General features: G+C 41.5%; 1 protein-coding gene across 3 annotated transcripts in view; it reads left to right on the top strand.

Moving 5' to 3' along the window:
* IL31RA (interleukin 31 receptor A) overlaps window positions 1-26392 on the top strand; it is a 69206-nt gene extending 42814 nt beyond the window's left edge. For all 3 annotated transcript variants that reach the window (XM_082725996.1, XM_082725997.1, XM_082725995.1), the window contains 8 exons: window positions 146-362; window positions 6740-6922; window positions 7874-7975; window positions 8769-8915; window positions 10827-10967; window positions 18762-18855; window positions 19950-20031; window positions 21266-26392. In XM_082725996.1, coding sequence (XP_082582122.1) covers window positions 146-362; window positions 6740-6922; window positions 7874-7975; window positions 8769-8915; window positions 10827-10967; window positions 18762-18855; window positions 19950-20031; window positions 21266-21715 — 1416 coding nt within the window. In that variant the 3' untranslated portion in view covers window positions 21716-26392. The remainder of the gene's footprint in view (window positions 1-145; window positions 363-6739; window positions 6923-7873; window positions 7976-8768; window positions 8916-10826; window positions 10968-18761; window positions 18856-19949; window positions 20032-21265) is intronic.
* The last annotated feature ends 337 nt before the right edge of the window (window positions 26393-26729 follow it).

The following is a 26729-nucleotide window of genomic DNA, read 5'->3' as shown; positions in this document are numbered from 1 at the left end:
TCATCCCAGAAGAGTGATGACCTAATTGCAGTTTAGCACCTAATAATTAACATTACCCCTCACCCCTCATCCTCACCATTTATTACCATCTCAGTGTCTATCTTTTCTTGTTTCTGGCAATACATTTTGTTTCCTTTGGGTTCAGAAGGCAAGTGGAGCCCCGGTCCTGGAGAAGGCCCTTGGCTACAGGATATGGTACTTTCCAGAAAGCAACACTAATATCACAGAAACAGTGAACACCACTAACCAGACACATGAACTGCATCTGGGAGGCAAGACCCATTGGGTGTATGTGATTTCTTATAATTCTCTTGGGGAATCTCCGGTGGCCACGCTGAGGATTCCGGCTGTTGATGAAAAGTGTAAGTAGAGTGTCAACATCTTACTTCGATGCCTGGTCCCAACTAGCTGGCCAGGAAGACCCCCTCAAGGATTGCTCTTTCTGTCAGGTCCAAATGAAAATGAAGTAGGAGCTTTATAGGTTATGGTGAGGAGACCAAAATCTTGTGGTAATTGATGAACCCCTTGAAATACACTTCCTTTGGAACAAAGCCTGTGTTGAAAAGCAGAGACTTCATAAAGTCATATGAGACAGTCATACACCTAGAAGTTCTACAAGAAGCTTGGATTTGTTTGGTCCGAGTGAGCCATATAAAACTGTCCAAAAACCACGTTTGTCCTCAGTGAAAGAAACTTCTTTTTTGAGTTTTCCCTTTCATGGTATTGACCATGTCCCAGCCTACACTTACTCACTCTTCCATGTTCTTCCTTTTCCCCTTTCCATGTGAATCTTCAGTTAGGAAAATTTATGATGTTTATATGTATCAATAAAGTGCTCATTATACTTTCAATTAAGTAGTTTTAAACATTTTACTGTTTCCAGGCAAACTCATCTTTTATATCGCATGTTGGAATAAAATACTTTCTGTGATTCTTCGTCAAGGAATTGCAGGCAAGGGATTTCTTCTTTCCCACTTTATTTTTCTCTACAAATCTTACTGTTTCTCATTCTATCCATTTTCTCATTCCTCATTTTCTCCCTCAGTTGGATGCAAGTTCCTTGAGCACAGAGATTTTTGTCTGTTTTTCTTTTCCTCCTCTTCCTCTTCCTCACACCAGCCCCCTTCTGTAGCACCTAGAATAGGCATAGAGCAGTTGGCATAGAAAAGGTTCTCAGGGAAAAAAAAGAAAGAAAGAAAGAAAAGGTGCTCAGTAACTACTTATTGAAACACATCATAGTTAGATAATGCACTCTCTAATTTTTTTTTTTTTTTTTGCACTCTCTAATTTTTTACCTCTCTTTACTTAGACCTAGACTGGTTCAGACACATTTGCCTCTACTCCCCTCTTTCTCTTCCCCTTAAACTGAACCCATTTCTTTCCTTGCCTCATTTTGGAACTCCTATGTACAGCTGACTTTTGAACAACATGAGTTTGAGCTGGGTGGGTCCACTTATATGCAATTTTTATATGCAATTTTTTTTTACTGTACAATACTATAAATGTATTTTATTTTATGACTTTCTAAATACCATTTTCTTTTCTCTCATGTTCTTTGTTGTAAAAATATAATACATATGGGTGCCTGGGTGGCTCAGTGGGTTAAAGCCTCTGCCTTTGGCTCAGGTCATGATCCCAGGGTCCTGAGATCGAGTCCCGCATTAGGCTCTCTGCTCAGCAGGGAGACTGCTTCCCCCTCTCTCTCTTCCTGCCTCTCTGTCTAGTTGTGATATCTTTCTGTCAAATAAATAAAATTTTTTGAAAAATAAAAAAATTATAATACATAATACATGTAACATGCAAAACATGTATTAATCTACTCTGTTACCAATAAGGCTTCCAGTCAACAGTAGGCTATTAGTAATTAAGTTTTGGGGGAGTCAAAAGTTATACATAGATTTTCAACTGCACGGGGGTTGGTGGCCCTCACCCCCATGTTGTTCAATGGTCAGTTGTATACATATTCTGTGTTTTGAGCTACACTTGACATTACTGTAGTATTTAATAATATTTTTCACCATCCTTAGTTCCTGGCATCCTACTTTCCGCCTATCTGATATCCCTAGTGATAAAGTTTCTGACAAATGTGTGTCATTGAATAAACATTCTTTGTTAGTAGAAGCACTGCTGCATAGTAAAGCCAGTTTCTTGATGTGGCCCTGGAGAGGGAGGCAGTAAAGAATAGTGGATAGAAACATGGGCTTTGGAGTCCAACAGCCCTGTATTCATATCTTGGCTTTTTTACTGTGGTGTCTAGATACCACAAACCTTGGGCAACTTATATAACCTTACTAAACCTCAGCTACTTGTAAAATGGAGCTGTTATATAGTAATGCCTCCTTCATGGAGCTGTTGTGAAATGAGATTGTATCTTTAAAATGATTTTCCTAATGCTAATTATTACTATTGTCATTCTTATTTTTTAAAAATTATTTATTTATTTATTTATTTGAGAGAGTACAGGAGGGAGAAAGGAGAGAGAGAATCTGAAGCAGACTCTGTGTTGAGTGCAGCCCAGTGGAGGACTTGATTTCACAACTGCAAGATCATGGCCTAGGCTAATCCAGAGTTGGATGCTCAGCAGACAGAGCCACCCAGCTGCCCCAACATTGCCATTCTTAATAAAATTTCTGGTTGATTAATTTTTTTATTAGGCAGGGATTATCAACTTTAAAAGTACTATAAAATAATATTTTAGCTAAAATTATGCTAAATTCCCATAGGGTTTTTTTTTTTGTTGTTGTTGTTGTTAATTTTTCCCAATTCTGAAGGTACTTGCCTTGTGTCAGAAGCATCAGTGTGGGGCACCTGGGTGGCTCAGTGGGTTAGGCCTCTGCCTTTGGCTCAGGTCATGATCTCAGGGACCTGGGATCAAGCCCCGAATCAGGCTCTCTGCTCAGCGGAGAGCCTGCTTCCCTCCCTCTCCGCCTGCCTCTCTGCCTACTTGTAGTCTCTCTCTGTCATATAAATAAATTAAATCTTTAAAAAAAAAAAAAGAAACATCAGTGTGATCATCCATTATAATAATCCCAGACCAGATGCAGGCAAGCTACAGCTGTAGACCAAACCTGGCCTGATACCTGTTTTTGTAAATAAAGTTTTATTGAAACACAGCCACACCTATTTGTTTCCATTTGCTTATGTCTCCTCTTGTATAATAGTGACAGAAATGAATCATTGTGACAAAGACCACATGTCTTATAAAACCTAAAATTTTTACTATTTGGCTTCTTACAGAGAAAGTTTAAAGACTCCTGGTTGAGACGTTTAAGAAAGTAATGCTTTACAGAATTTTGTTTAATAAGGTAGAGTCAGCTAGAGAATAGTTATAATAATAATAATTGTTATAGCAGCAACCCTTTCTGCCCATGGGTCCTGTCCCTGTGCTTTAATAAAATCACCTTTTTGCACCAAGATAATAATAATAATAATTGTTATAAGTGTTAACACTTAGTAAGTACACTTATCATATGCTGTTCATTGGTAAATGTCAGGCATTATGCCAAGATGAGATAAGTTAATTTAATGCCTTGAAATGGTCCATGAGGTAGAGGCTATTAGAATCATTTAATAGATGATGAGGTGGAAATTCAGGAAAGTTTGGGAATCTGCCCATGGTTGCTCAGGTGAAATCAAACTCAGGTCTGCATAATCCACAGTTTTACAATATACCAGAATCTTAGACTTGATGCTGCTTGACATTGAACCAGTTATTTACCTGTGTGGGCCTCCATTTTACCATCTTTTAAAAAAGGGTTTGGAATAGATACACCTTCATGTTCCTTCTGAACTAAACATCTCTGACTTTTAAAGGACCTTAGCCAGCATGTGGCTCTGGAGTGATCTGAGGTAGGACCCCGAAGAGCACAGCAACTGTGTGGTGTGGGTGAGGAGGCTGTCAGGACTCCTGAGGCAGAGCTGAGGGTAGCCTTAGACAGCTAAGGAGAGCACCACAGTGCCTGAGGGCTGTATTTGATGGCCCACAGTGACTGCCTTCATGCAGACCAGGAGAACTTAAAAGTGTTAGCAGTCAAAGCCCCCTTTCCCCTCTTCCAGGATGAATATGGATTTTCTATACCACCTGGGGGTATGTTGTATTTGGAGAAATTGTTCAAATGTTCTTGTTGAATAATGGAGGGGTCCAGGAGAGTTTACATACAGCAGAGTGATGATTTGGAAACTTCTCCTTCAGCACCCTTGACACTGCCCAGGCTCTTTCACAGTTGCCATGGCTTAATTGAACCTTTTCCACACCTCTTGTGGCCCAGGGCCTGGGCTGTTCCATTCATCCCTATAGCATGTTTGGCTCTTTCAACCTCACCTCTGCTCCTCAGACAGCCAGTGTTGGTAAAGAAAAGGACTGTGGGCTTAGGAATCAACACTCATTCCTATCTTCAGGTCAGGATTTGTGTGCAAGTAATTATTACGAAAGTGCCTCCAGGGAGACCAGAAAAGGATGTGAAGGAAACACAGCCAGGGAAAGGGAGTTGGCCAAGCCAAAGGTGCCATGTGATTTTCCCAGGGCTGCTGTAACAATGGGCCACAGACGCAGTGGCTTCTAACAACAGAAATTTACTGTCCCATTGTTCTGGAGGCCAGAAGTCTAAAACGAAGGTGTTGGCAGGGCTGTGCTCTAGGGGAGGATCCTTCCTTACCTATTCCAGCTTTTGGAAGCCCCAGGCATTCCTTGGCTTATAACAGCATAACTTCAGTCTCTGCCTGGGTCTTCACATGGCCAGCTTCCTATGTCTCTTTGTTTCTGTGTCCAAATCCATTCATGAGGACATCAGTCATAATGGGTTAAGGATCCACTCTCTTAACTACTAATATCCACAACAATCCGATTTCCTGATAAGGTTACATTCTGGAGTACTGAGGATTTCTTTTTTGTGGGACACAGTTCCACCCATAATGGGTACAATTTGCAACAAAAACCTAAGGAAGAATGGTTCCAGCATGGCCTGCAAGGGGACTGTGGAGTAAGTTGAGGGCACAGTTCTTTCAACAAAGCAACATACACACACACACCCCCCAAATAGTAAGAATGGATTGAGCAGATCAGGGAGCATGAACATTACCTTCTACAAGAGGCTAGGGAGGGTTCCAGAAGCTCTAGAAATGCCTTTCAGCCTGACCAGAATGGTAACTCTGAGGATGCTTAGAGGCTATGGGTGGGAGTGGGAGTGGTAGGAGCTCTAGAGATCACATGTTGTTGATGTCCTGGCCGCTATCCCTACTCCAGGTTTACATTTCCTTCATGCCTCAGTTGCCCTTTCTGATCCTTTTAGACCGACAAATTTCCTGGCCTTTCTCTGGGACTAGCAGCTGGAGTATCTCATAAAGGCCCAGTCTGAGAAAAGGATTCATAAACTGTGGCCTTCAAGAACAGAGGCTCATAAAGGTGCATACAGCCTGTTGGGGCTTGTTGCCTAGAAATAGCAGGATTCAGTACTCCCAGACCTCACACCAAATTCTACACTTGGCTAGGCTTCTAGCTTCGGAAAGCTTTTTGATTTTTTTTGGAAGGACACTGCCTCCTGCCTTTATCCAGGACTGTCTTTGGTGTTCATTGAAACATACTTTGTTAATTGTAATTTTGAAGCCTCAGGCATATTGTGGGTGATAAGGGGCAGAGGAGAGTGGCACCCCATGATCTTCTGGGCCCCACCTACTTGTGCTCCCCTTCTGTGCCACATGTCCTCCAGTAGTTCTCCTTTCTTCTTATTTAAACATTTTTAATAAGATAGCTATCTGATTCTAATTAAATCTTAGGTATTGTATTGAAACTCTTAGGTATTTTATTTATTCTATTTAAAATCTAGGTATTGCATTGTATTTAAATTTTTTTTAAGATTTTATTTATTTATTTGACAGAGTAAGAGAGAAGACAAGCAGGCAGAGTGGCTGGCAGAGGGAGAGGGGAAAAGCAGGCTCTCTCCTAAGCAGAGAGCCTGACGTGGGGCTTGATCCTTAGATCCTGGGATCATGACCTAAGCTGAAGGTAGTCACTTAACCAACTGAGCCACCCAGGTGCACCCCACCCTTCCCACCCCCCCCAAGATTTTATTTGTAACTTTTCTATTAAAGGAATCCTTGTTGCTTGTTTCAAGACAAGAGGGTTTTGTTGTTGTTGTTGTTGTTGTTGTTTGTTTGTTTTGTTAGGGCTGCAGAAAATGTCATTTACATATCAGTCATACTAGGTGCTTTGAAGTGTGTGTCTACATCTTTCTGGTACATACAGTTCTCACGGCCTTGTGGGTAGGAATCTATAACCGGGTTGTGTGGGACCAGCCTAGATAGTTGAAATTTGAAGTCACCTCCCAGGTATGCCTTTAGGGGCGTGATCTTCCAGCTCCCAGCCATAGAATTACTGGTACCTGAAATTCTGCTTTTAGAGATTCATTCTTTGTCTAAACTTGCTTCCTTTTACTTGCACAGGCACCTATGGAAGGTAAGTCTTGTGACTCAGCAACTTTCAAATGAGATTCTTTCTTGGAAATAGGTAAATTTTGGAGACATAAGGAAAGATTAAGAAGATACTTAATCAACAAACGTAGGAGGCAAGGAAAAGTGGTACAATAAAAAAGATGGAAACAGCACCATTAAGAGGAGGCCTCATTGGAGATCTTGAATTTTGATTTTCTTTACAGTTTGGGCAGTGGATGAAGCCAGTGTGGTTGGTGCATTTGGAGAATGAGTTGGGCAGCTTTCTCTCTTTTTTTTTTCCCCCCTCTCTTAGCATTTCAGTGCATTGAGGCCATGCAGGCCTGCCTCACTCAGGACCAGCTGATAGTGGAGTGGCAAAGCTCTGCTCCAGATGTGGACACATGGATGGTTGAATGGTTCCCTGATTTGGACTCAGAGCCCTCCACTTTTTCCTGGGAATCTGTGTCTCAGGCCAGGAACTGGACAATCCAGAAAGGTATCCATTGTGGACCCCACAAGTTCCTTCTATAGAAGATTCAGTTTCATTTCCACTAGTTTTAAGATCTTTAACTTTGACTCTAAAGCTGTAGATGCAGTTTTGGACATCTTTGGTTGTCCTTTGGACAAAGCAAGTGCAGGCCCAGTGAAGTGCCATATTTCTTGGTGGTTCCCACTTAGGCTGGGCTAAGTGGGATATCTATGGATATCAGACTTGGTATATGGTCTATTTACAGGTGGAAATCACCATATTGACCTCACCATCAGAGAGCCCTTCCTGGATATCTTTGATCATGTGGGTAATGCTAGGGTTTTTCTCCCACTAGTCTTGCCCAGGCTACCCTTTTAGTTCTGGTTCCCTGTTGAAGATCTAGGTTCCCTCTCCAAGTAAGTGATATAGGGAATAGACTTCTTTTTAAGAAAGTCCCTGCTCCTTGAAAGACAGATGAATGAGGCTTTACCCTCCCAATCCTGCCAGTCTAACCATTTAATACTTAATGGTACCATATAAAGGATTATACTCATGCAGGGATTCATGGTAGAGGAGCTAGAATTCATGGAATCTGAGTTCTCAGGATGATATGGTATTGAGAGAAGGATTAAGTTTTATTCTGTAGTGATTCCAAATCATGTAACAAAATCCATGATAGAGGAAGGACTGGATCTCTTACTTTTCCCTTCCTGGTTGGCTCTGTCATTTCATTAGAGTGGTGTAGACTTAGTTCTAATAATTAATTTTAAAAGGTTAGAGTTGGACAATGGAGATGATCCATCCTAACCTCCTTGTTTTCCAGATGTGGAAACAGTAGAGAAATGTTCTTACATTAGAGTATATGTCCATAATTACAGTATGTCCTCTAAGACGTAGATGTAACTTAATCTAACGATTCTCCTTTGCCAGCCTCTGAGCATAAGGCTTATTTTCTGTCTCTCTCCCTCTTTTTTACAGATGAATTAAAACCCTTCCAGTGCTATAACATCTCTGTTTATCCAGTGTTGGGAGACCGAGTGGGCCAGCCATATTCCATTCAGGCTTATGCTCAAGAAGGCAGTATGTATGCAAAGGCCCCGTGGGGCAAGGAAACCCTGGGGCCTGTCCAACAACCACACGAGGCTGTGAATGTCTTTAGCCCATTCACAGTTGCCTTAGCGCTTAGCTGTGCTGCACCTTCAGCTTGGAAGCTTCATACGCTTGACACAGTTGTGGTCAGGTTGTAGGTTTATTGGATTTCAAAGCTGGGATAGAAGTTAGAGATCCTCAATCCAAGCCCCTCATTCTACAAATGGAAAATCAAGGCTCAGAGAGGTAAAATAATTTGTCCAACCTCACAAAGGAACTTAGGGCCAATAGGCTTGTAAGCAGAAATAACATAGACCAAGTTAGGGACCTTACAGAGTTAATCCTAAATTGGAGATGCAAAAAATTATTTTTGTGTTGCTATTGTACGGTACAACTCATGGGTTGTACTGATGAACTGCCCAGACTTTATTCTTTATCTTTTGGAGGTTAACCTTATCCAGATTCAACATTAGAAAATCTTTCCTGTCACTCAAAAGTAACCCCAGGTGCCTGTCCTGCAGCTGTATTTGATACTAGCTATTATTGATACGAATGAAAGCTGAATGCAAAATGAGAGTGGGGGCTCTGTCAGAAAGTACTTTTTTTGCAGGCCTTTAACAGTGCTTTCCTTCTGTTCAAGATGGATAATTCCATCTTTTCCCTACTCTGCTCCGGCCTCCCATCTCTGGCCCCAATTTGCCTTGAGTACCACCCATAGCTCTGGGGAAAAGGATCTTCCCAGCTGTGATTCAGTGCTTATTGTTTTTCTCCCTGGCCTGTAAAGTTCCGTCAGTGGGTCCTGTGACTGAGGCAGACAACATTGGTGTGAAGACAGTCACAATCATGTGGAAAGAGATTCCCAAGAGTCAGAGAAATGGCTTCATCAGCAACTACACCATATATTACCAAACTGAAGATGGAAAGGAGTTCTGTAAGTGTGCTTGTAACCGAGCTGGAAAGCCCCCGAACCCCAAAGAGTTGCTGTGGGTACACCTGCTCTAGGGGTTGGTGCCCTATAATCTCACATGAATCACTTAGCCTCTTTGACAACCTCTCTGATAATGAGGCCAAGAACACCTACCTCTTGAGTTTTTTGGAGTCAAATGAGAGTGAAATGACAGTAGCTAAGAATCAAAAGGAGTGTTTGTGGTCAGGCTGTGAACAAGCTGGCCTTCTGGGAGCTTCCCAATCATTAATGCAGACTCTTTAATACTCTGCATTAAAGAGTAGAGTGGTGAAACCTACCTCAGTGCAGGACCCTCTACCCTGATTCCTTTTGCCCACTGTCAAGTCATACTTTTGCTTGAATCCACAATATCTACTGACATCCTCAATTCTGGGCTAGGCTTGGATTCCTATTTAGGCTAACTTTTTTTTTTGTTATAGTAAAATACATAAAGCATAAAATTTATCACTCAAAACATTTGAAAGTGTACCAGTTAGTGGCACTGAGTATATCAATAATGTTGTGCCACCATCATCTCTATCTGTTTCTACCCCAAATAGAAACCCTATACCCATAAATCAGTCTCTTCTCATTGTCTTTTTCCCACAGTCCCTGGAAACCTCAAAATTGCTTTCTGTCTTTTGGATTTACATATTCTGGCTATCTCATATAAATGGAATCATACAATATGAGGCTTTTTGAATCTGGCTTCTCTTACTTAGCATTGTGTTTTCAAAGTTTATCCATCTTTTAGGTTGTAATAATATCTCATTCCTTTTTATAGCTAAAGAATATTCTAATCTATGGATAGTCTGCATTTTGTTTATCCATTCACCAGTTGATGGGCATTTGGGTTGTTTCCACTTTTTGGCTACTATAATTAATACTGTAGGCAAATACTCTTTGAGTATTTACTTGCTTTTAATTCTTTGGGGCACATACCTCAGAGTGGAATTGCTGACCCATATGATAATTCTGGTTTAATTTTTTGAGAAACCACCCAGCTGTTTTCCATAGTGGCTGCCCCATATTACATGCCCACTAGCAATGGATGAGAGTTACAATTTCTCCATATTCTTACCAACACTTATATTATTGTTACTATCATGGGGGGTATGAAATGGTTTCTCAATTTATTTTGTATTTCCTTAATAATTAATGATGTAGAACATCTTTGCATGTGCTTATCGGCCATTTGTATATCTTATTTGAGAAAGTCTGTTCAATTTCTTTGCCCATTTTTATTTTATTTATTTATTTGACAGACAGAGATCACAAATAGGCAGAGAGGCAGGCAGAGAGAGAAGAGTAAGAGGCTCCCTGCTAAGCAGAGAGCCCAATGTGGAGCTCCATCCCAGGACCCTGTGATCATGACCTGAGCCAAAGGCAGAGGCTTTAACCCACTGAGCCACCCAGGTGCCCCACTTTGCCCATTTTTAAATTGGGTTGTTAGTCTTTCAGTTTTTGAGATTATGTTAGAAGTTTCTTATAAAATATATGATTTGCAAACATTTTTTTCCATTTTATGGATTGTCTTTTCACTCTCTTGATAATATCTTTTGATACACAAAAGTTTTTAATTTTGGTGAAGTCCAGATTAATCTATTTTCTTTTGTTACTTATGTATTAAGTATCATATGTAAGAAACCACTGCCAAATTCAAAGCCACTATTTACCCTATGTTGTCTTCAAAGAGATTTATAGTGTTAGCTTTTATCTTTATGTCTTTGCTATATCTTTCTAGACTAATTTTAAGCAGAACATGGATAGAAGGATTGGGGTATTTGATTGGATGACTTGGAGGTACAGGTCCCAGTGCTCTTATTTCACTCTTCCTAAGGCACAGTTTTTACTTGGGCTTGGCTGTTGTGTTTGACTTCTGTATTTTTCCTTTAGCCAAGACAGTCAACCCCAATATCCTGCAATATGGCCTGGAGTCCCTGACACGAAAGACCTCTTATACTCTTCAGGTCATGGCCAGCACAAGTGCTGGGGGAACCAATGGCACCAAGATAAACTTCAAGACATTATCAATTAGTGAGTATTTCCTTTATGCCTTGCATAAGTCTCCTTGGCATTTCCCTTATGGCGGTTGGAGATGATGTTTGCTAAAGGCAGGGGGAAGCCTAATGAAAGGGAAGTACTTAAGTAAGAAGAACCATCTGCCCTCTGGCTCATTGACCTTCCTGGAAGGCTTATGGTTGAGGAGAGAAGTAGAGAGAGCAGACATATTGAGAAATGAATTTGAAAAGACTGGTCATTTTTTTCCTTCATCATGGGTAGTCCCATGTCATCTTGAGGAGAAGGGTTCAAGTTAATTCCAACTGCATTTCAGTACATACCAACCTCTGCTCCAAAGCTGCCACAGGTTCATAGTCACCAGTATCTGTGTTCCAGAGGTTGCTACAGAGTGGGGCCTTGGAGAGAAAACCTTGGTTTAACTAGCACCATTGTCCACAGGAAGGAACTTAACTTCCATCATTTGTGGAGATTTTTGAGCAAAAATGTACATAATATGTTCTACTTATTAGTTTTTACATTAAAAAATAGCAAGAGGGACGCCTGGGTGGCTCAGTTGGTTAAGCAGCTGCCTTCGGCTCAGGTCATGATCCCAGCGTCCTGGGATTGAGTCCCACATCGGGCTCCTTGCTCTGCAGGGAGCCTGCTTCTCCCTCTGACTCTGACTTCCACTCTGTCTGCCTGTGCTCGCTCTCACTCTCTCTCTCTTACAAATAAATAAATAAAATAAAAAAACATAGCAAGAAAAATTTAGTAACAAAATATAAAATGTAGTGTTGATGATGGTTATGGGAAATATTCAAGAGGAAAGGAAGCTAGAATGAGAGGAGAAATGAAGAAAGAAAGAAGGAGAATGTGAGAAACAGAAATACGTTAATTTTCTCAAGTCCTTGAGGAGCAGAGATTTGATTTTAAGGATATACTAGAACTGTTTTAAGAATTATTTATATTAAAAGTGAAGAGACATTGCCAGTTTTTTCAGTAAAAGGTAAACAGAGTCTGGTATAAGTTCTCTCTCCCTCTCTCTCTCTCACTTTTTTTTTAGAGAGAGAGAGAGAGAGAGCATATGAGCAGAGGGTGGGGAGGAGCAGAAAGAGAGAGAGAATCTTAAGCAGGCTCCAGGCTTAGAGTGGAGCGCAATGCAGGTTTCAACCTCATGACCATGGGACTGGATCTGAAATAAAGACACCCAACACATTGAGCCACCCAGACCCCCCTGGTTTAAGTACTCCTGAAAGCCTCTTGCTTATCACATTTTCAAAAGTATAAAACTATCTTTATGGTTCTGGAAAATGTAAATACAGCATGTGTTTCCACATAGAAAACATGTTCTGCTTTTATGGGCTAACACTGCCTTTTTTGGAGTTCTTTTTGATATTGTTCTGTAGAATCTTTTAAAATCATATAGTATTTTCGCAGCACTAGGCACAGATTGCATCATCTGCTAGAATTTTCTCCATGGGTCAAATTTAAGGCAAGAGCCTGCCTTGGAGCCTTGATGTTTCTTACACTTGTTTGCAGATTACAGATCTCCCTGCTTCTGTCTTCGTTCCTCTGCAGTCTATTCTCCACACGGCATTCAGAGTTTAAAACCCTAGCTCCCTGCTTGAAACCCACCAGTTGCTTCTGCTGTGTGTTAAATAAAATGCAAATTCCTACCCACAGCTTTCAGGATCCTTCCTGAGCTGGGGTTTACTGACCTCCTCTCCTACCGCGTTCTGCTTCTATCTATGCTCTCTAACTTCTTCCTGCTTTTGCCTCTGCTGTTCCTTATGCCAGGAATGCTTTCTCCTTGTTTTTGCATGAGTGTTTCTTCTCGTTTTTTTTTTTTTTAATTTTTAATTTTTTATAAACATATATTTTTATCCCCAGGGGTACAGATCTGTGAATCGCCAGGTTTACACACTTCACAGCACTCACCATAGCACACTTCACAGCACTCACCATAGCACACATACCCTCCCCAATGTCCATAACCCCACCCCCCTTCTCCCAACCCCCTCCCCCCAGCAACCCTCAGTTTGTTTTGTGAGATTAAGAGTCACTTATGGTATGTGCTTTGGTGAGTGCTGTGAAGTGTGTAAACCTGGTGATTCACAGACCTGTACCCCTGGGGATAAAAATATGTGTTTATAAAAAATAAAAAATTTAAAAAAAAAAGAGTCACTTATGGTTTGTCTCCCTCCCAATCCCATCTTGTTTCATTTATTCTTCTCCTACCCCCTTAACCCCCCATGTTGCATCTCCACTTCCTCATATCAGGGAAATCATATGATAGTTGTCTTTTTCCGACTGATTTATTTCGCTAAGCATGATACCCTCTAGTTCCATCCACATTGTCGCAAATGGCAAGGTTTCATTTCTTTTGATGGCTGCATGGTATCCCATTGTGTATATATACCACATCTTCTTTATCCACTCATCTGTTGATGGAAATCTAGGTGCTTTCCATTGTTTGGCTATTGTGGACATTGCTGCTATAAACATTCAGGTGTATGTGCCCTTTTGGATCACTGCATTTGTATCTTTAGGGTAAATATCCAGTAGTGCAATTGCTGGGTCATAGGGTAGCTCTGTTTTCAACTTTTTGAGGAACCTCCATGCTGTTTTCCAGAGTGGTTGCACCAGCTTGCATTCCCACCAACAGTGTAGGAGGGTTCCCCTTTCTCCGCATCCTCACCAGCATCTGTCATTTCCTGACTTGTTAATTTTAGCCATTCTGACTGGTGTGAGGTGGTATCTCATTGTGGTTTTGATCTGTATTTCCCTGATGCTGAGTGATGTGGAGCATTTTTTTATGTGTCTGTGGGCCATCTGGATGTCTTCTTTGCAGAAATGTCTGTTCATGTCCTCTGCCCATTTCTTGATTGGATTATTCGTTCTTTGGGTGTTAAGCTTGATAAGTTATTTATGGATTTTGGACACTAGCCCTTTATCTGATATGTCGTTTGCAAATATCTTCTCCCATTCCCTGGATCGTCTTTTGGTTTTGTTGACTGTTTCCTTTGTTGTGCAAAAGCTTTTGCTCTTGATGAAGTCCCAATAGTTCATTTTGACCTTGCTTCCCTTGCCTTTGGCGTTGTTCCTAGGAAGATGTTGCTGCGGCTGAGGTCGAAGAGGTTGCTGCCTGTGTTCTCCTCAAGGATTTTGATGGATTCTTTTCTCACATTGAGGTCCTTCATCCATTTTGAGTCTATTTTCGTGTGTGGTGTAAGGAAATGGTCCAATTTCATTTTTCTGCATGTGGCTGTCCAATTTTCCAAACACCATTTATTGAAGAGGCTGTCTTTTTTCCATTGGACATTCTTTCCTGCTTTGTCAAAGATTAGTTGACCATAGAGTTGAGGGTCTATTTCTGGGCTCTCTATTCTGTTCCATTGATCTATGGGTCTGTTTTTGTGCCAGTACCATGCTGTCTTGATGATGACAGCTTTGTAATAGAGTTTGAAGTCCGGAATTGGGATGCCACCAACTTTGGCTTTCTTTTTCAATATTCCTTTGGCTATTTGAGGTCTTTTCTGGTTCCATATAAATTTTAGGATTATTTGTCCCATTTCTTTGAAAAAGATGGATAGTACTTTGATAGGAATTGCATTAAATGTGTAGATTGCTTTAGGTAGCAAAGACATTTTCACAATATTTATTCTTCCAATCCAGGAGCATGGAACATTTTTCCATTTCTTTGTGTCTTCCTCAATTTCTTTCATGAGTACTTTATAGTTTTCTGAGTTTAGATTCTTTGCCTCTTTGGCTAGGTTTATTCCTGGGTATCTTATGGTTTTGCGTGCAATTGTAAATGGGATTTACTCCTTAATTTCTCTTTCTTCTGTCTTGTTGTTGGTGTAGAGAAATATAACTGATTTCTGTGCATTGATTTTATATCCTGACACTTTACTGAATTCCTGTACAGTTCTAGCAGTTTTGGAGTGGAGTCTTTTGGGTTTTCCACATATAGTATCATATCATCTGCAAAGAGTGATAGTTTGACTTCTTCTTTGCCGATTTGGATGCCTTTAATTTCCTTTTGTTGTCTGATTGCTGAGGCTAGGACTTCTAGACTATGTTGAATAGCAGTGGTGATAATGGACATCCCTGCTGTGTTCCTGACCTTAGCGGAAAAGCTTTCAGTTATTCTCCATTGAGAATGTTATTTGTGGTGGGTTTTTCATAGATGGCTTTGATAATATTGAGGTATGTGTGCTCCATCCCTACACTTTGAAGAGTTTTGGTCAGGAAGGGATGCTGTACTTTGTCAAATGCTTTTTCAGCATCTATTGAGAGTATCATATGGTTCTTGTTCTTTTTTTTATTAATGTGTTGTATCACATTGATTGATTTGCGTATGTTGAACCAACCTTGCAGCCCTGGAATAAATCCCACTTGGTCGTGGTAAATAATCCTTTTAATGTACTGTTGGATCCTATTGGCTGGTATTTTGGTGAGAATTTTCGCATCTGTGTTCATCAAGGATATTGGTTTGTAGTTCTCTTTTTTGATGGGATCCTTGTCTGGTTTGGGGATCAAGGTGATGCTGGCCTCATAAAATGAGTTTGGAAGTTTTCCTTCCATTTCTATTTTTTGGAACAGTTTCAGGAGAATAGGAATTAGTTCTTCTTTAAATGTTTGGTAGAATTCCCCCGGGAAGCCGTCTGGCCTTGGGCTTTTGTTTGTTTGGAGATTTTTGATGACTGTTTCAACGTCCTTATGGGTTATGGGTCTGTTCAGGCTTTCTGTTTCTTCCTGGTTCAGTTGTGGTAGTTTATATGTCTCTAGGAATGCATCCATTTCTTCCAGATTGTCAAATTTGTTGGTGTAGAGTTGCTTATAGTATGTTCTTATAATTGTCTGTATTTCTTTGGTGTTAGTTGTGATCTCTCCTCTTTCATTCATGATTTTATTTGGTTCCTTTCTCTTTTCTTTTTGATAAGTCGGGCCAGGGGTTTATCAATCTTATTGATTCTTTCAAAGAACCAGCTCCTAGTTTCATTGATTTGTTCTATTGTTTTTTGGGTTCCTATTTCATTGATTTCTGCTCTGATCTTTATGATTTCTCTTCTCCTGCTGGGTTTAGGGTTTCTTTCTTGTTCTTTCTCTAGCTCCTTTAGGTATAGGGTTAGGTTGTGTACCTGAGACCTTTCTTGTTTCTTGAGAAAGGCTTGTACCGCTATATATTTTCCTCTCAGGACTGCCTTTGTTGTTTCCCACAGATTTTGAACCGTTGTATTTTCATTATCATTTGTTTCCATGATTTTTTTCAATTCTTCTTTAATTTCCCGGTTGACCCATTCATTCTTTAGAAGGATGCTGTTTAGTCTCCATGTATTTTGGTTCTTTTCAAACTTCCTTTTGTGGTTGAGTTCTAGCTTTAGAGCATTGTGGTCTGAAAATATGCAGGGAATGATCCCAATCTTTTGATACTGGTTGAGTCCTGATTTAGGACCGAGTATGTGATCTATTCTGGAGAATGTTCCATGTGCACTAGAGAAGAATGTGTATTCTGTTACTTTGGGATGAAATGTTCTGAATATATCTGTGATGTCCATCTGGTCCAGTGTGTCGTTTAAGGCCTTTATTTCCTTGCTGATCTTTTGCTTGGATGATCTGTCCATTTCAGTGAGGGGAGTGTTAAAGTCCCCTACTATTATTGTATTATTGTTGATGTGTTTCTTTGATTTTGTTATTAATTAGTTTATATAGTTGGCTGTTCCCACATTAGGGGCATAGATATTTAAAATTGTTAGATCTTCTTGTTGGGCAGATCCTTTGAGTATGATATTGTGTCCTTCCTCATCTCTTATTATAGTCTTTGGCTTAAAATCTAATTGGTCTGATATAAGGATTGCCATCCCTGCTTTCTTCTGATGTCCATTAGCATGGTAAATTATTTTCCACCCCCTCACTTTAAATCTGGAGGTGTCTTCGGGTTTAAAATGAGTTTCTTGTAGGCAACATATAGTTGGGTTTTGTTTTTTTATCCATTCTGATACCCTGTGTCTTTTGATTGGGGCATTTAGCCCATTAACATTCAGGGTATCTATTGAGAGATATGGATTTAGTGCCATTGTATTGCCTATAAGGTGACTGTTACTGTATATTGTCTCTGTTCCTTTCTGATCTACTACTTTTAGGCTCTCTCTTTGCTTAGAGGACCCCTTTCAATATTTCCCATAGAGCTGGTTTGGTGTTTGCAAATTCTCTCAGTTTTTGAGAGAATACTCAGTCTTGGAAGCTTTTAATCTCTCTTCTATTTTCAATGACAGCCTAGCTGGATATAGTATTCTGGGCTGCATGTTTTTCTTGCTTAGTGCTCTGAATATATCATGCCAGCTCTTTCTGGCCTGCCAGGTCTCTGTGGATAAGTCTGCTGCCAATCTAATATTTTTACCATTGTATGTTACACACTGCTTTTCCTAGGCTGTTTTCAGGATTTTCTCTTTGTCACTAAGACTTGTAAATTTTACTATTAGGTGATGGGGTGTGGGCCTATTCTTACTGATTTTGAGGGGGGTTTTCTGTGCCTCCTGGATTTTGATGCTTGTTCCCTTTGCCATATTGGGGAAATTCTCTCCAATAATTTTCTCCAATATACCTTCTGCTCCCCTCTCTCTTTCTTCTTCTTCTGGAATCCCAATTATTCTGTTGTTTCATCTTATGGTGTCATTTATCTCTCGAATTCTCCCCTCGTGGTCCAGTAGCTGTTTGTCCCACTTTTGCTAAGCTTCTTTATTCTCTGTCATTTGGTCTTCTATATCGCTCATTCTTTCTTCTGCCTCATTTATCCTCGCAGTGAGAGCCTCCATTTTTTATTGCACCTCATTAATAGCTTTTTTAAAAATTTCAACTTGGTCATATTTTAGTTCTTTTATTTCTCAAGAAAGGACTTTTATATCTCCTGAGAGGGTTTCTCTAATATCTTCCATGCCTTTTTCAAGCCCAGCTAGAACCTTGAGAATCGTCATTCTGAACTCTAGACCTGATATATTATCAATGTCTGTATTGATTAGGTCCCTAGCCTTCGGTACTGCCTCTTGTTCTTTTTTTTTGTGATGAATTTTTCCACCTTGTCATTTTGTCCAGATAAGAGTATATTAAGGAGCAAGTAAAATACTAAAAGGGTGGCAACAACCCCTGGAAAATATGCTTTCAGAAAGTGGTTGATTTTCTGTTTCTAGAATTGCTGTTCTTCTTCTCTTCAATCTTCCATTGGATTTGTAGGTATTTGCGATCTTTAGGTAAGCTATCTAGCTGATCTCCTGCTACCTGAATTAGTCTCAGCCTGCTACTTTTCCGCCATCTTGACTCCTACCCCTTCTCATTATTAACATTGGCTGAGATTTCTCCTTTCAGAGAAGTCTTCCTTTGCCGATGTGTAAAGTTACTATCTTCCCATCTTACCTAAATATACTCTATCATCCTGTTATATCTGTAATAATCTTCTTTTTTTATTGTCTGAATCCTTCTACCAGAATGTAGGCTCCATGCGAGTAGGGATCGTGTATATCTTCCTTACTTTTTATTACCCAGGATAGTGCTTGGAAAGTGGTAAGCACTCACTAAATATGTGCTAAGGAATGAAGGTGGAGAATGAGCCTGGTGAACATAGTGTTTGTCACTGTTATTCAGGCAGAAAAGAACTGGATGAGGAGCCACAAATATCACTTTTCTTTTTATGAATAAATTTTAATTGAATTGAAAGAAAAATCATAAAGAACATGTTGCTGAAACTCCTGGAAGAAAAAATTAATCTTTAATTTTTGTCATCAAAGTGAGGAGCTCATCCTTTTACTGACTTTTGTTCTCCTATTCCCAAAGGTGTCCCTGAGATTTTCTTTATAACTTTTTTGGTTGGAAGCGGCCTTCTCATTCTCATCATGCTGACAGTGGCATATGGTCTCAAAAAACCCAAGTGAGTTTATAGGCAACCGCATGTACCCTCAAAATCAGGGACTAAAGGGGTGGAAGGCATCATGTGTGGAGAGGGCACTGTGTTATTAAGGGGATGTTGATTCATTTATCAATTCGGTACATATTTACTGAGTTTATTTATCTGCCATACCCTGCTCATCAGAATTCTGACCAAACGAGGACTTCTATTCCCCACAGCCCCATGTACCAGGCTTATGCCAGGGGATTGCCAGCTGCCCCACATGCTGTTATCTTCTGTATTTGGCATCTGACTCTAAAGTCAGGGAGAAGGTCCTTCCTCTCAGTGATCTCCCAAGTAGAGAGAGAACTTACCCATGGGATTAGAGCATTGGCCAGTAGTATGCCCAGCATAGACTTGTTCCTTGCTGGTAGTGCAGTGTTGGAGGGCTGGCCACAGAGATGTTTGTCCCATGTGCTCTGGTCACTGTGGGAAAGGAAGCTTGTCTTCAGGGTCCTGTGCTTTCTCTCCCCAGAGAATCTCATCCTACCCTGTTGGTCAAGGGCTCCCTCCCCCATAGATCTCTCTCTCCCAAACTGCACAGATGAGGACCTTCTCTGCCAAGCATCTAGGCTTAGTTATAGTTAAGTGAATGTCAGCCTCATTTCCCAACCATAGGTAGAAACCAAGTCACCAGGCAAACCCTTGTACATTTTGCTTATCTATCAGGCTCCCTTGTGAGGCAGCTGCGGCTGGTTAGAACCACGCTTTGAGAATCACTGCACTAAAATGTAGATGTTGTACAGGCTTAGAGGGTTATGCTTCCTGGAGGACAAATCTCAAAAACATGGTTCTGTCATGGTGTGGTTTCTAGCATCAGGACCAGGGGTGGAGATGCAGAGGCAGGAGAGGGTAAGAAAGGTGTCTTTCCATTACAACCCATTGATGACTTATAATTTCACTCCCCAAACTATGTGTTCCCAGTTTCTGTCAGGAAGTCAACAGCTTGTCCTTATATAATAGGGAGCCATACAATTCTCTGTAGCAAAGCTGCACCCTTCTGGCAGACCCATGCAGTGTCAGTAACATATACTTCTCAAACTTAATTCCCGTTTTAAAATCATATCTCTTATTAGCAAATTGAAGCACTTATGTTGGCCTGATGTCCCCAACCCTGCTGAAAGCAGCATAGCCACATGGCGTGGAGATGATTTCAAGGTAAATACTTTTGCTTTTGTTAGAGAAATCATTGAGTAGGTTGGTTGCAGAAGACAAGGAAGGGTGATGGAGATGGGGAGGAGTCCTGCACTGAGATTTGTACAGGCTTCACATCAATAGAAATTCAGGTTAAAAAGTCCCGAGGTATGGCTGGCATGACAGGTGGAATGAGCCTTTCTAGAACAACTTTGGCCTTCATCCTCTTGGATCAGTGGAAAGGACATCACTCTGCTCAGAGGACCCAGTGTGTGCTGGACATGGAACTGGTCCTATAATGGATGCCACCTAAGGACACTGGCCCCATCCTCAAGGACCTGACTATCTAATTAGGGAGCAAGAGAGAGCCTGGCTAGAAGATTCAGGGCCATTAAAAAGCAGCCAAGAACAAGTTAGTCTAGAGGCCACTGGAGACCTTGAGGGGATGTTGATATACGTAGCTGTCCATAGGCTGACACGGCTGCCTCGGGTTGTTTTTCTCAGATTAGGGAAGTTACAGTCAGACTTGAACTGGGAATAGGGTTTTTTAGTGACTTATCCCTAAGTAGAAAACTTCCTTTTAATAAGTTTAAATTAAAAACTGTTTTGCAATTTTTAAGATATAATTTCTTTTAGTTAAGTAAAAACAAGCCCTATCAAATATAACCTTTAAATTTTTACTATTGAAAGACTATTTCTAATACTTCTTGATGCAGGAATTTTTAGTACTAGCTCTTGCTTGTTTCAGCTCGGAAGACTTTTTTAATGTAGACATATTTATTTATTTATTTTAATTTTTGTTATTTGTGTTATTTCTGTTTTCTTCTCTCCTTTATCAGCTGTGTGTTACCCTATATACTTTGCTACTTATTAAAAGTTGTCAAGAGAGTAAATGAATTTATAGCCAGTATTGTCTGATGATTGTGGTTTTTCATCTTATGTAAGAGTTCTAATTTGGATGCTTCCATCTCAATTGGGGTTTAGTGAGCTTATGATTATGTGGAAAATAGCCTTGAGCTCTCAAGAAGAAAAAAAGTTGTTTGAATACCATGTGCCATTTCTCAGGAAATGGGTCAGTCTTGCCAGGCTTCTCTGGAAGGGCTTGTGGAAGAGATTGGCCATCACTTCTGGTCTCTGGAAGGAATGTGGGGGGCTGGTCAAGAGGTGAGACATTGGTTATCCTAAGCCTAATGAGCTCTTGATTGCCTCATGTGTAGCTCTTAAATGATCTTTGGGGGTGTCCCTTTCTCTTTTTCAGGATAAGCTAAACCTGAAGGAGTTTGATGATCCTGTGAACACGGAAGGAGACAGGGTTCTAAAATCATACTCGGCCTCCAGTGATTTTATTGACAAGTTGGTGGTGAACTTTGAGAATTTTTTGGAAGAGGTTTCCACAGAGGAAATTGGAAAGGATCAGGAAAGCATTTTGAGAGAGGAGAAAAATAAGTATGTGACTTTTCCATATTGGCCTTATCGTCCTCCCACATCAACTGAGATTCCACAGAGAAAACCCCAACAGCTGCGTTCTAGAATACCAGAGGAGACCAGCTTAGAAACCAAAGAACAACTTCTCTCTTCTGTTCAGAGTTTAGGGCCAGAGAATCTCTGTGAGGAAGGAGAACCAAATCCATACTTGAAAAATTCGGTGACAACCAGAGAATTTGTCACATGCGAAAAACCTCAAGATGAAGCCAAAAGAGAAGTTTAATTGTTGCTGTGGCTTGAATCCCTCTGGGTCTCAGTGTGGGTGAATCCTGCAGAGAGCATATATCATGACTTGGCCAGAAGAGTTTTCCTGGGTGTCTCCCCCAACTTGCTTGTGTTAGAGAAACTCTCACATCCCCCTGAGGGGCCTGTTGACCTTCACTGACCCAGACGTGTAACTTGCCTGAGAAGGAGGGACGGTCATATGTCTGTACCCTGCCTAGGAAAAGCAATTTATTATTATTATTTTTTTTTTTCAGTTTCACACTGGGGTCTGTGACATTACTTCAAGGGACAGCAGGGCCCCCAAGGTGGATATAATTGGCCTTCTGTAGGAATTAGATCATTGTCACAGCTGTTGTTGGAGTTACTTCCTCAGGGTTCCAGTAGACTCTCCCCACTACCAGCAGACTGGGATCTGGTAGGAGGTGAGAGTCTCTCCCTATACCTCTATACCTTGGGTTCTGGGCTCCACCTCCAAGGCAGCGCTGAAATCTCACTTTCGAGATTTTGTTTTTCCCTCTGTACAGAGGCAGGGGAGGTAAAGTGGCCTTCCTGATGCTGTGCCTGCCCAAGACTCCTTCTTACCCTCATAAATCTCAGCAAGACCTCCACCCACAATTCTTGCCCCTGGTTCACAGCACACTGGCTGCTGGGAAATCAGGGAATGTGTGTGGGGGGTGTCTCAGCAGGGCACTGGTGAGCAGACTCTGGGCTGGGCCAGAAGGTCCACCCCAATCTTCACATTGCCCAGCCCTGGAAACAATCCCAGAAGCCTCTGCTGCCATTTTGTCTTGCCCCCAAGCCTGGGAGTAGGAGGCACTGAACACTGCCCTGCTTTTAGGCAGAGACCCTGGCGCCTCACGTGGCCTCAGAGCCAGGGAATGCTTCCTGAGCATGACCTTCTAAGGCTTCTTCCCAGCACAACCTGAGTAGGCTGTAGAAACATGCTGCTGTGATTTTGCTGCTCTGACCCCAGGACTCCTTTTGCCTTTGCATTGGCCACACACACAGCTTATGGCAGTCAAGGGAGTCCTATGGTCAGGATTCATTTGCGGAGACCCAGCATCGTGACCACATTGATGGCAGACGACTTCCTAGTGTGTGGTTTTGACTCCTCTAGCTATTGGGGGAGGTGGCTGAGAGCCTGGAGAGATGGAGGAAGACCAGGCTGTGAGATGGAGGAAGGCGGGGCTGTGAACCTGGCTTTCCCACCTCTCTCAGCAGCCTCTCATCTTTTTAATGCTTCCTTTTTTAAAAATTTAATTTTATTTAAATTCAATTTTTTCTTCTTTGTTTTCCTTTCGTTTATTCTTCCTTTCCCACTAGACTCCTTTTATCATTTTCGCACTGACTTTTGCTGCCTTGAGGGTTAAGGAAACCAGGATTCTCTGTTCTTTCTAGATGGCCCAAGGTAGGTCCTAGGAGTCAGTGTTTCCTGCCAGGAAGGGAAGCAGGACCCCTGAAGCTCCTTCAGGGGGCCACACTCTGCCCTCCAGAGCACATTCACAGGGCACAGGCCCAGCAGGTACGAGGCCTTTCTTTCCTGGGATTGGGTCTCAAACCGTTTTCACTTGCAGTGTCCTGGGTTGCCTCTGTGGCCTGAAAAAGCTGTCTGCATTTTCTCAGTTACAGCAAACAAAACACAAACAGAAGTTGCGTTTTAATAAGTTCATTAAAAATGGGTAACATTCCCAATGAAGTTTTCTGGGGCTCTAGGAATCATGTAAACAGCTATGTCAGCGCCTTATTCCTGGCCCTTCTAATAATACAAGAAAATTTGAAAAGAATGGCACAAAAGCCAATCTGTGGCTGGAGAAAAAAAAAGGGGGGGAGGGATACTCTCATTGTGGCTTCTCAGGAGGGACCCAGGACAAACACTATGGGGGAAGTGGGAGAGGCGGCTGGGTTTTGAAAAGAGGCAGGAGATGGGAGAGGGAAATGGGAACCCAGAGGCATCCCGTGTGGGTCCCAGGTGCCCGCTGCTATTGCTCCCTTGTGTGGGGGAAGCCAGGCACTGGCTGAGGGTTTCTGGCAGCCTCTCTTGGCACAGCGCTACTTACTGCCTGCTGTCTACACACTGACCCTCAGGCTACATCTGGGCCTTGTTATTTCCAAGGCCCCTGACCGAGAAATGCTGCTGATATTTTTTAAAGGCTGGATAACAAAATCAAAGGAAGATTCATGTTTAATGACATGTGAAAACTCTATGGAATTCTAATTTCAGTATCCATAAACAAAGCTTAATTAGAAAAGAGCCATGCCCATTTTTTATTATATTGTCTGTGATAGCTTTCTTCCCACAAAGACAGAACTGACTAGTTGTGAGAAAGAATTTATCCCACAAAGGCTAAAATGTTCACCACCTGGCCCTGTGCAGACAAAGCTCGCTCACTCTGGGCAGCCCACAGACACAAGGCTCGGACTGCACAGCGTTAGCCCATAAAGTGTTTTAACTTTGAATTAGCTGCTAAAGAAAGAAAAAGTCACATTGTGGTAGTTCTGGATTTCTGAGTGGGGACTGCTTCTGTAGGAAGGGCACACACTGGCTCCCGGCCCCCGCCTTCACAACTGCCCATAGCTCAGGTGGTGAGTTGATTGTTTGTTATCACTTACTCCAATGTTTTGTTGTTGGTTTTTTTTTTTTTTTTAAGATTTTACTTATTTATTTGAGAGAGAGAGAACACAAGCAGGGGGAACGGCAGACAGAGGGAGAGAGAAGCAGGCTCCCTGATGAGCAGGGAGCCCAAAGTGGGGCTTAATCCCAGGACCCTGGGATCATGACCTGACCAAAGGCAGCAGCTTAAAGTCTGAGCCAACCAGATGCCCCTCCAGTGGTTCTTGGTACAGGTTACTCTGTCCAACATTTGACACTGCCTGGAGGTAGTTTTCAGAGGGTGCTGCTGGTATTTAGTGGGTAGAAGTCAGCAGTGCTGGTAGTGACCCTGTAATGTACCAAACCATGCTCACAACAAATATCTGGCCCCAAACCTCAGTAGGATTGAGATTTGGAAATTCCAGCTGAGCTACCTCTGCCCACTTGTGTGGGTCCTACTCATTGTCCCCAGGCATTCTTTTTTTTTTTTTTTGTAAATTTAAAATTTGTTTTGGACTCCACTGTAACAACACCACCATCAACAAACAAAATCTCTAAATACGAGTTATCTGTATCATTTTTTAGTCCCTTATATGATTTGTGTGTTCTAATATACATCTTCACCTCCTTATATGTTATATATTGATTCTACTGTATTTTAGCTTCACTGTCCCTTACTATTCCATGTTTAAAATTTCATGCATGAACATAGTTTATCGTGGTAGTGTTTTGAATAAACACTCAGAACTTCATGGTGTGCCTTCATATTATGGTTTGCTAAGGCCCCTTAGTTGACAGGATTGTTTTATATGTCTTCTTTGTATAGAGAACACCATCAGTAAATGTTGATTTTGTATAGCATTTTCTTTTCCCACCTTTGTCTTAACTCCTTAGGGGTTCTTTCTAAAGGTGGAATTGCTGGGTCAAATTTTATAGTTGCTGTCACATATTGCACAACTCTGTCCCCCCAAAAAAGGCTACAATGATTTGCAGTATCACCAGGGGTATCTGGGGCCTCCTTTGTTCTTGTTAATGATGATCAACCATTTACTGGTATAAACTGAATTTTGTCAATTTATTGGCTATAGCTAGAGACACTTCATCGTTTTTTGTGTTGCTTAAGTGAAGGCAGACTTTTCCCGTGTGTATTTTACTACCACTTGCCCACCTGTTGACACTGCAGAATGTTCTACCTCCAAGCCACTGGGGCACTGAGAGAGCAGGTGAGCTGCTAGACATTTGATGTCCTCAGCCGAACTTTACAACTACCGGTTGACTTTGTCATTTGGTTGACTGTTTAAAATATGTGGTGTTTGTAGGGCATTTAAAAAGAAATTTCGCATTGATGTGTTTTGTGTTAGTGACAAGGTCTATTTGTAATGATCATATGTGTCATTATCTGCATCTTGGCACTTTTTGGGGAAAGGTATCTGGACTGAGTATGACACATCATTAGCAGTTCTTGTCTCTCTGCAGCTTTTACTAGACCTTGGGGTCGGCAGGGAAAGAGTTTGCTCAGAAGCACAAACAGCCCCAGTCCACATTGGCAAAAGTCTGGAGATGCTTCCCCTTTGCTACTCAGAACAATACGGGAGGAGGGCACAGGGAGTGATTCCACAAGAGCAACGAAGCCAACAGTCACATGCCTCAGATGGTTATTCAAGGGAATGCAGGTGTCCCTACTTCTGATTACATTTTTAGGAGTGGGATTCTCTGTCCTGCCCAACTTCACTGTATGTGTGGGGTAAAATGACAGGAAAGTAGCCTGAGGCCTGGACTTTGAAATGAAAGTCAAAATGTGTAAGGCAGAATGGACATGCAGAATATTCTGAATGATTGTAGTAATGCAGAAGATGGGACCTGTGTACCAAGGGCACCACTCTTTGTATGCTCTGCATGTTGTCTTTTCCACATATTGTTCATAAGTCAATATAGTATTGTAATACATGTGCCTGGCAGTTCTGTCCTCCTACGCAGAGTATGAAAACAGGGTTTTACTATAAAGAGAACAGCCTTTAAAATGCTTTACTGTAAATGCATTTGTATTTCAGTCTTTCAGGTAATAAAGCTATAATAACGTTTTCATGTAAAGCTATACTTATTTTAAAGTTTTACCCACTCAGGCATGTGTGTGTGTTTAAGATTTTATGGATTTGAGAGAGAGAGAGAGCAAGGAGGGGAAGGGTAGGGCAGGGGCAGAGGGAGAAGCAGACTCTCCCCTGAGCAAGGAGCCTGTCCCAGGCTCCTGTCCCAGGATTCCAGGATCATGACTTGAGTTGAAGGCAGACACTCAACTGACTGAGCCACCCAGGTGCCCCCACTCAGATGCTTAAAATGGGACTTCAAATATAAATATCCAACTTTGTCAGAGATTAAGGCAGTCTCTTGCTTAGGGGACACACAGAAGAGCTACAGGAGAGCA

The sequence above is a fragment of the Mustela nivalis genome (genome assembly GCF_964662115.1).
Source record: "Mustela nivalis genome assembly, chromosome: 3".
NCBI lineage: Eukaryota > Metazoa > Chordata > Mammalia > Carnivora > Mustelidae > Mustela > Mustela nivalis.
The sequence above is the reverse complement of the archived record's forward strand: the minus strand, read 5'-3'. Positions and strand labels throughout refer to the sequence as shown.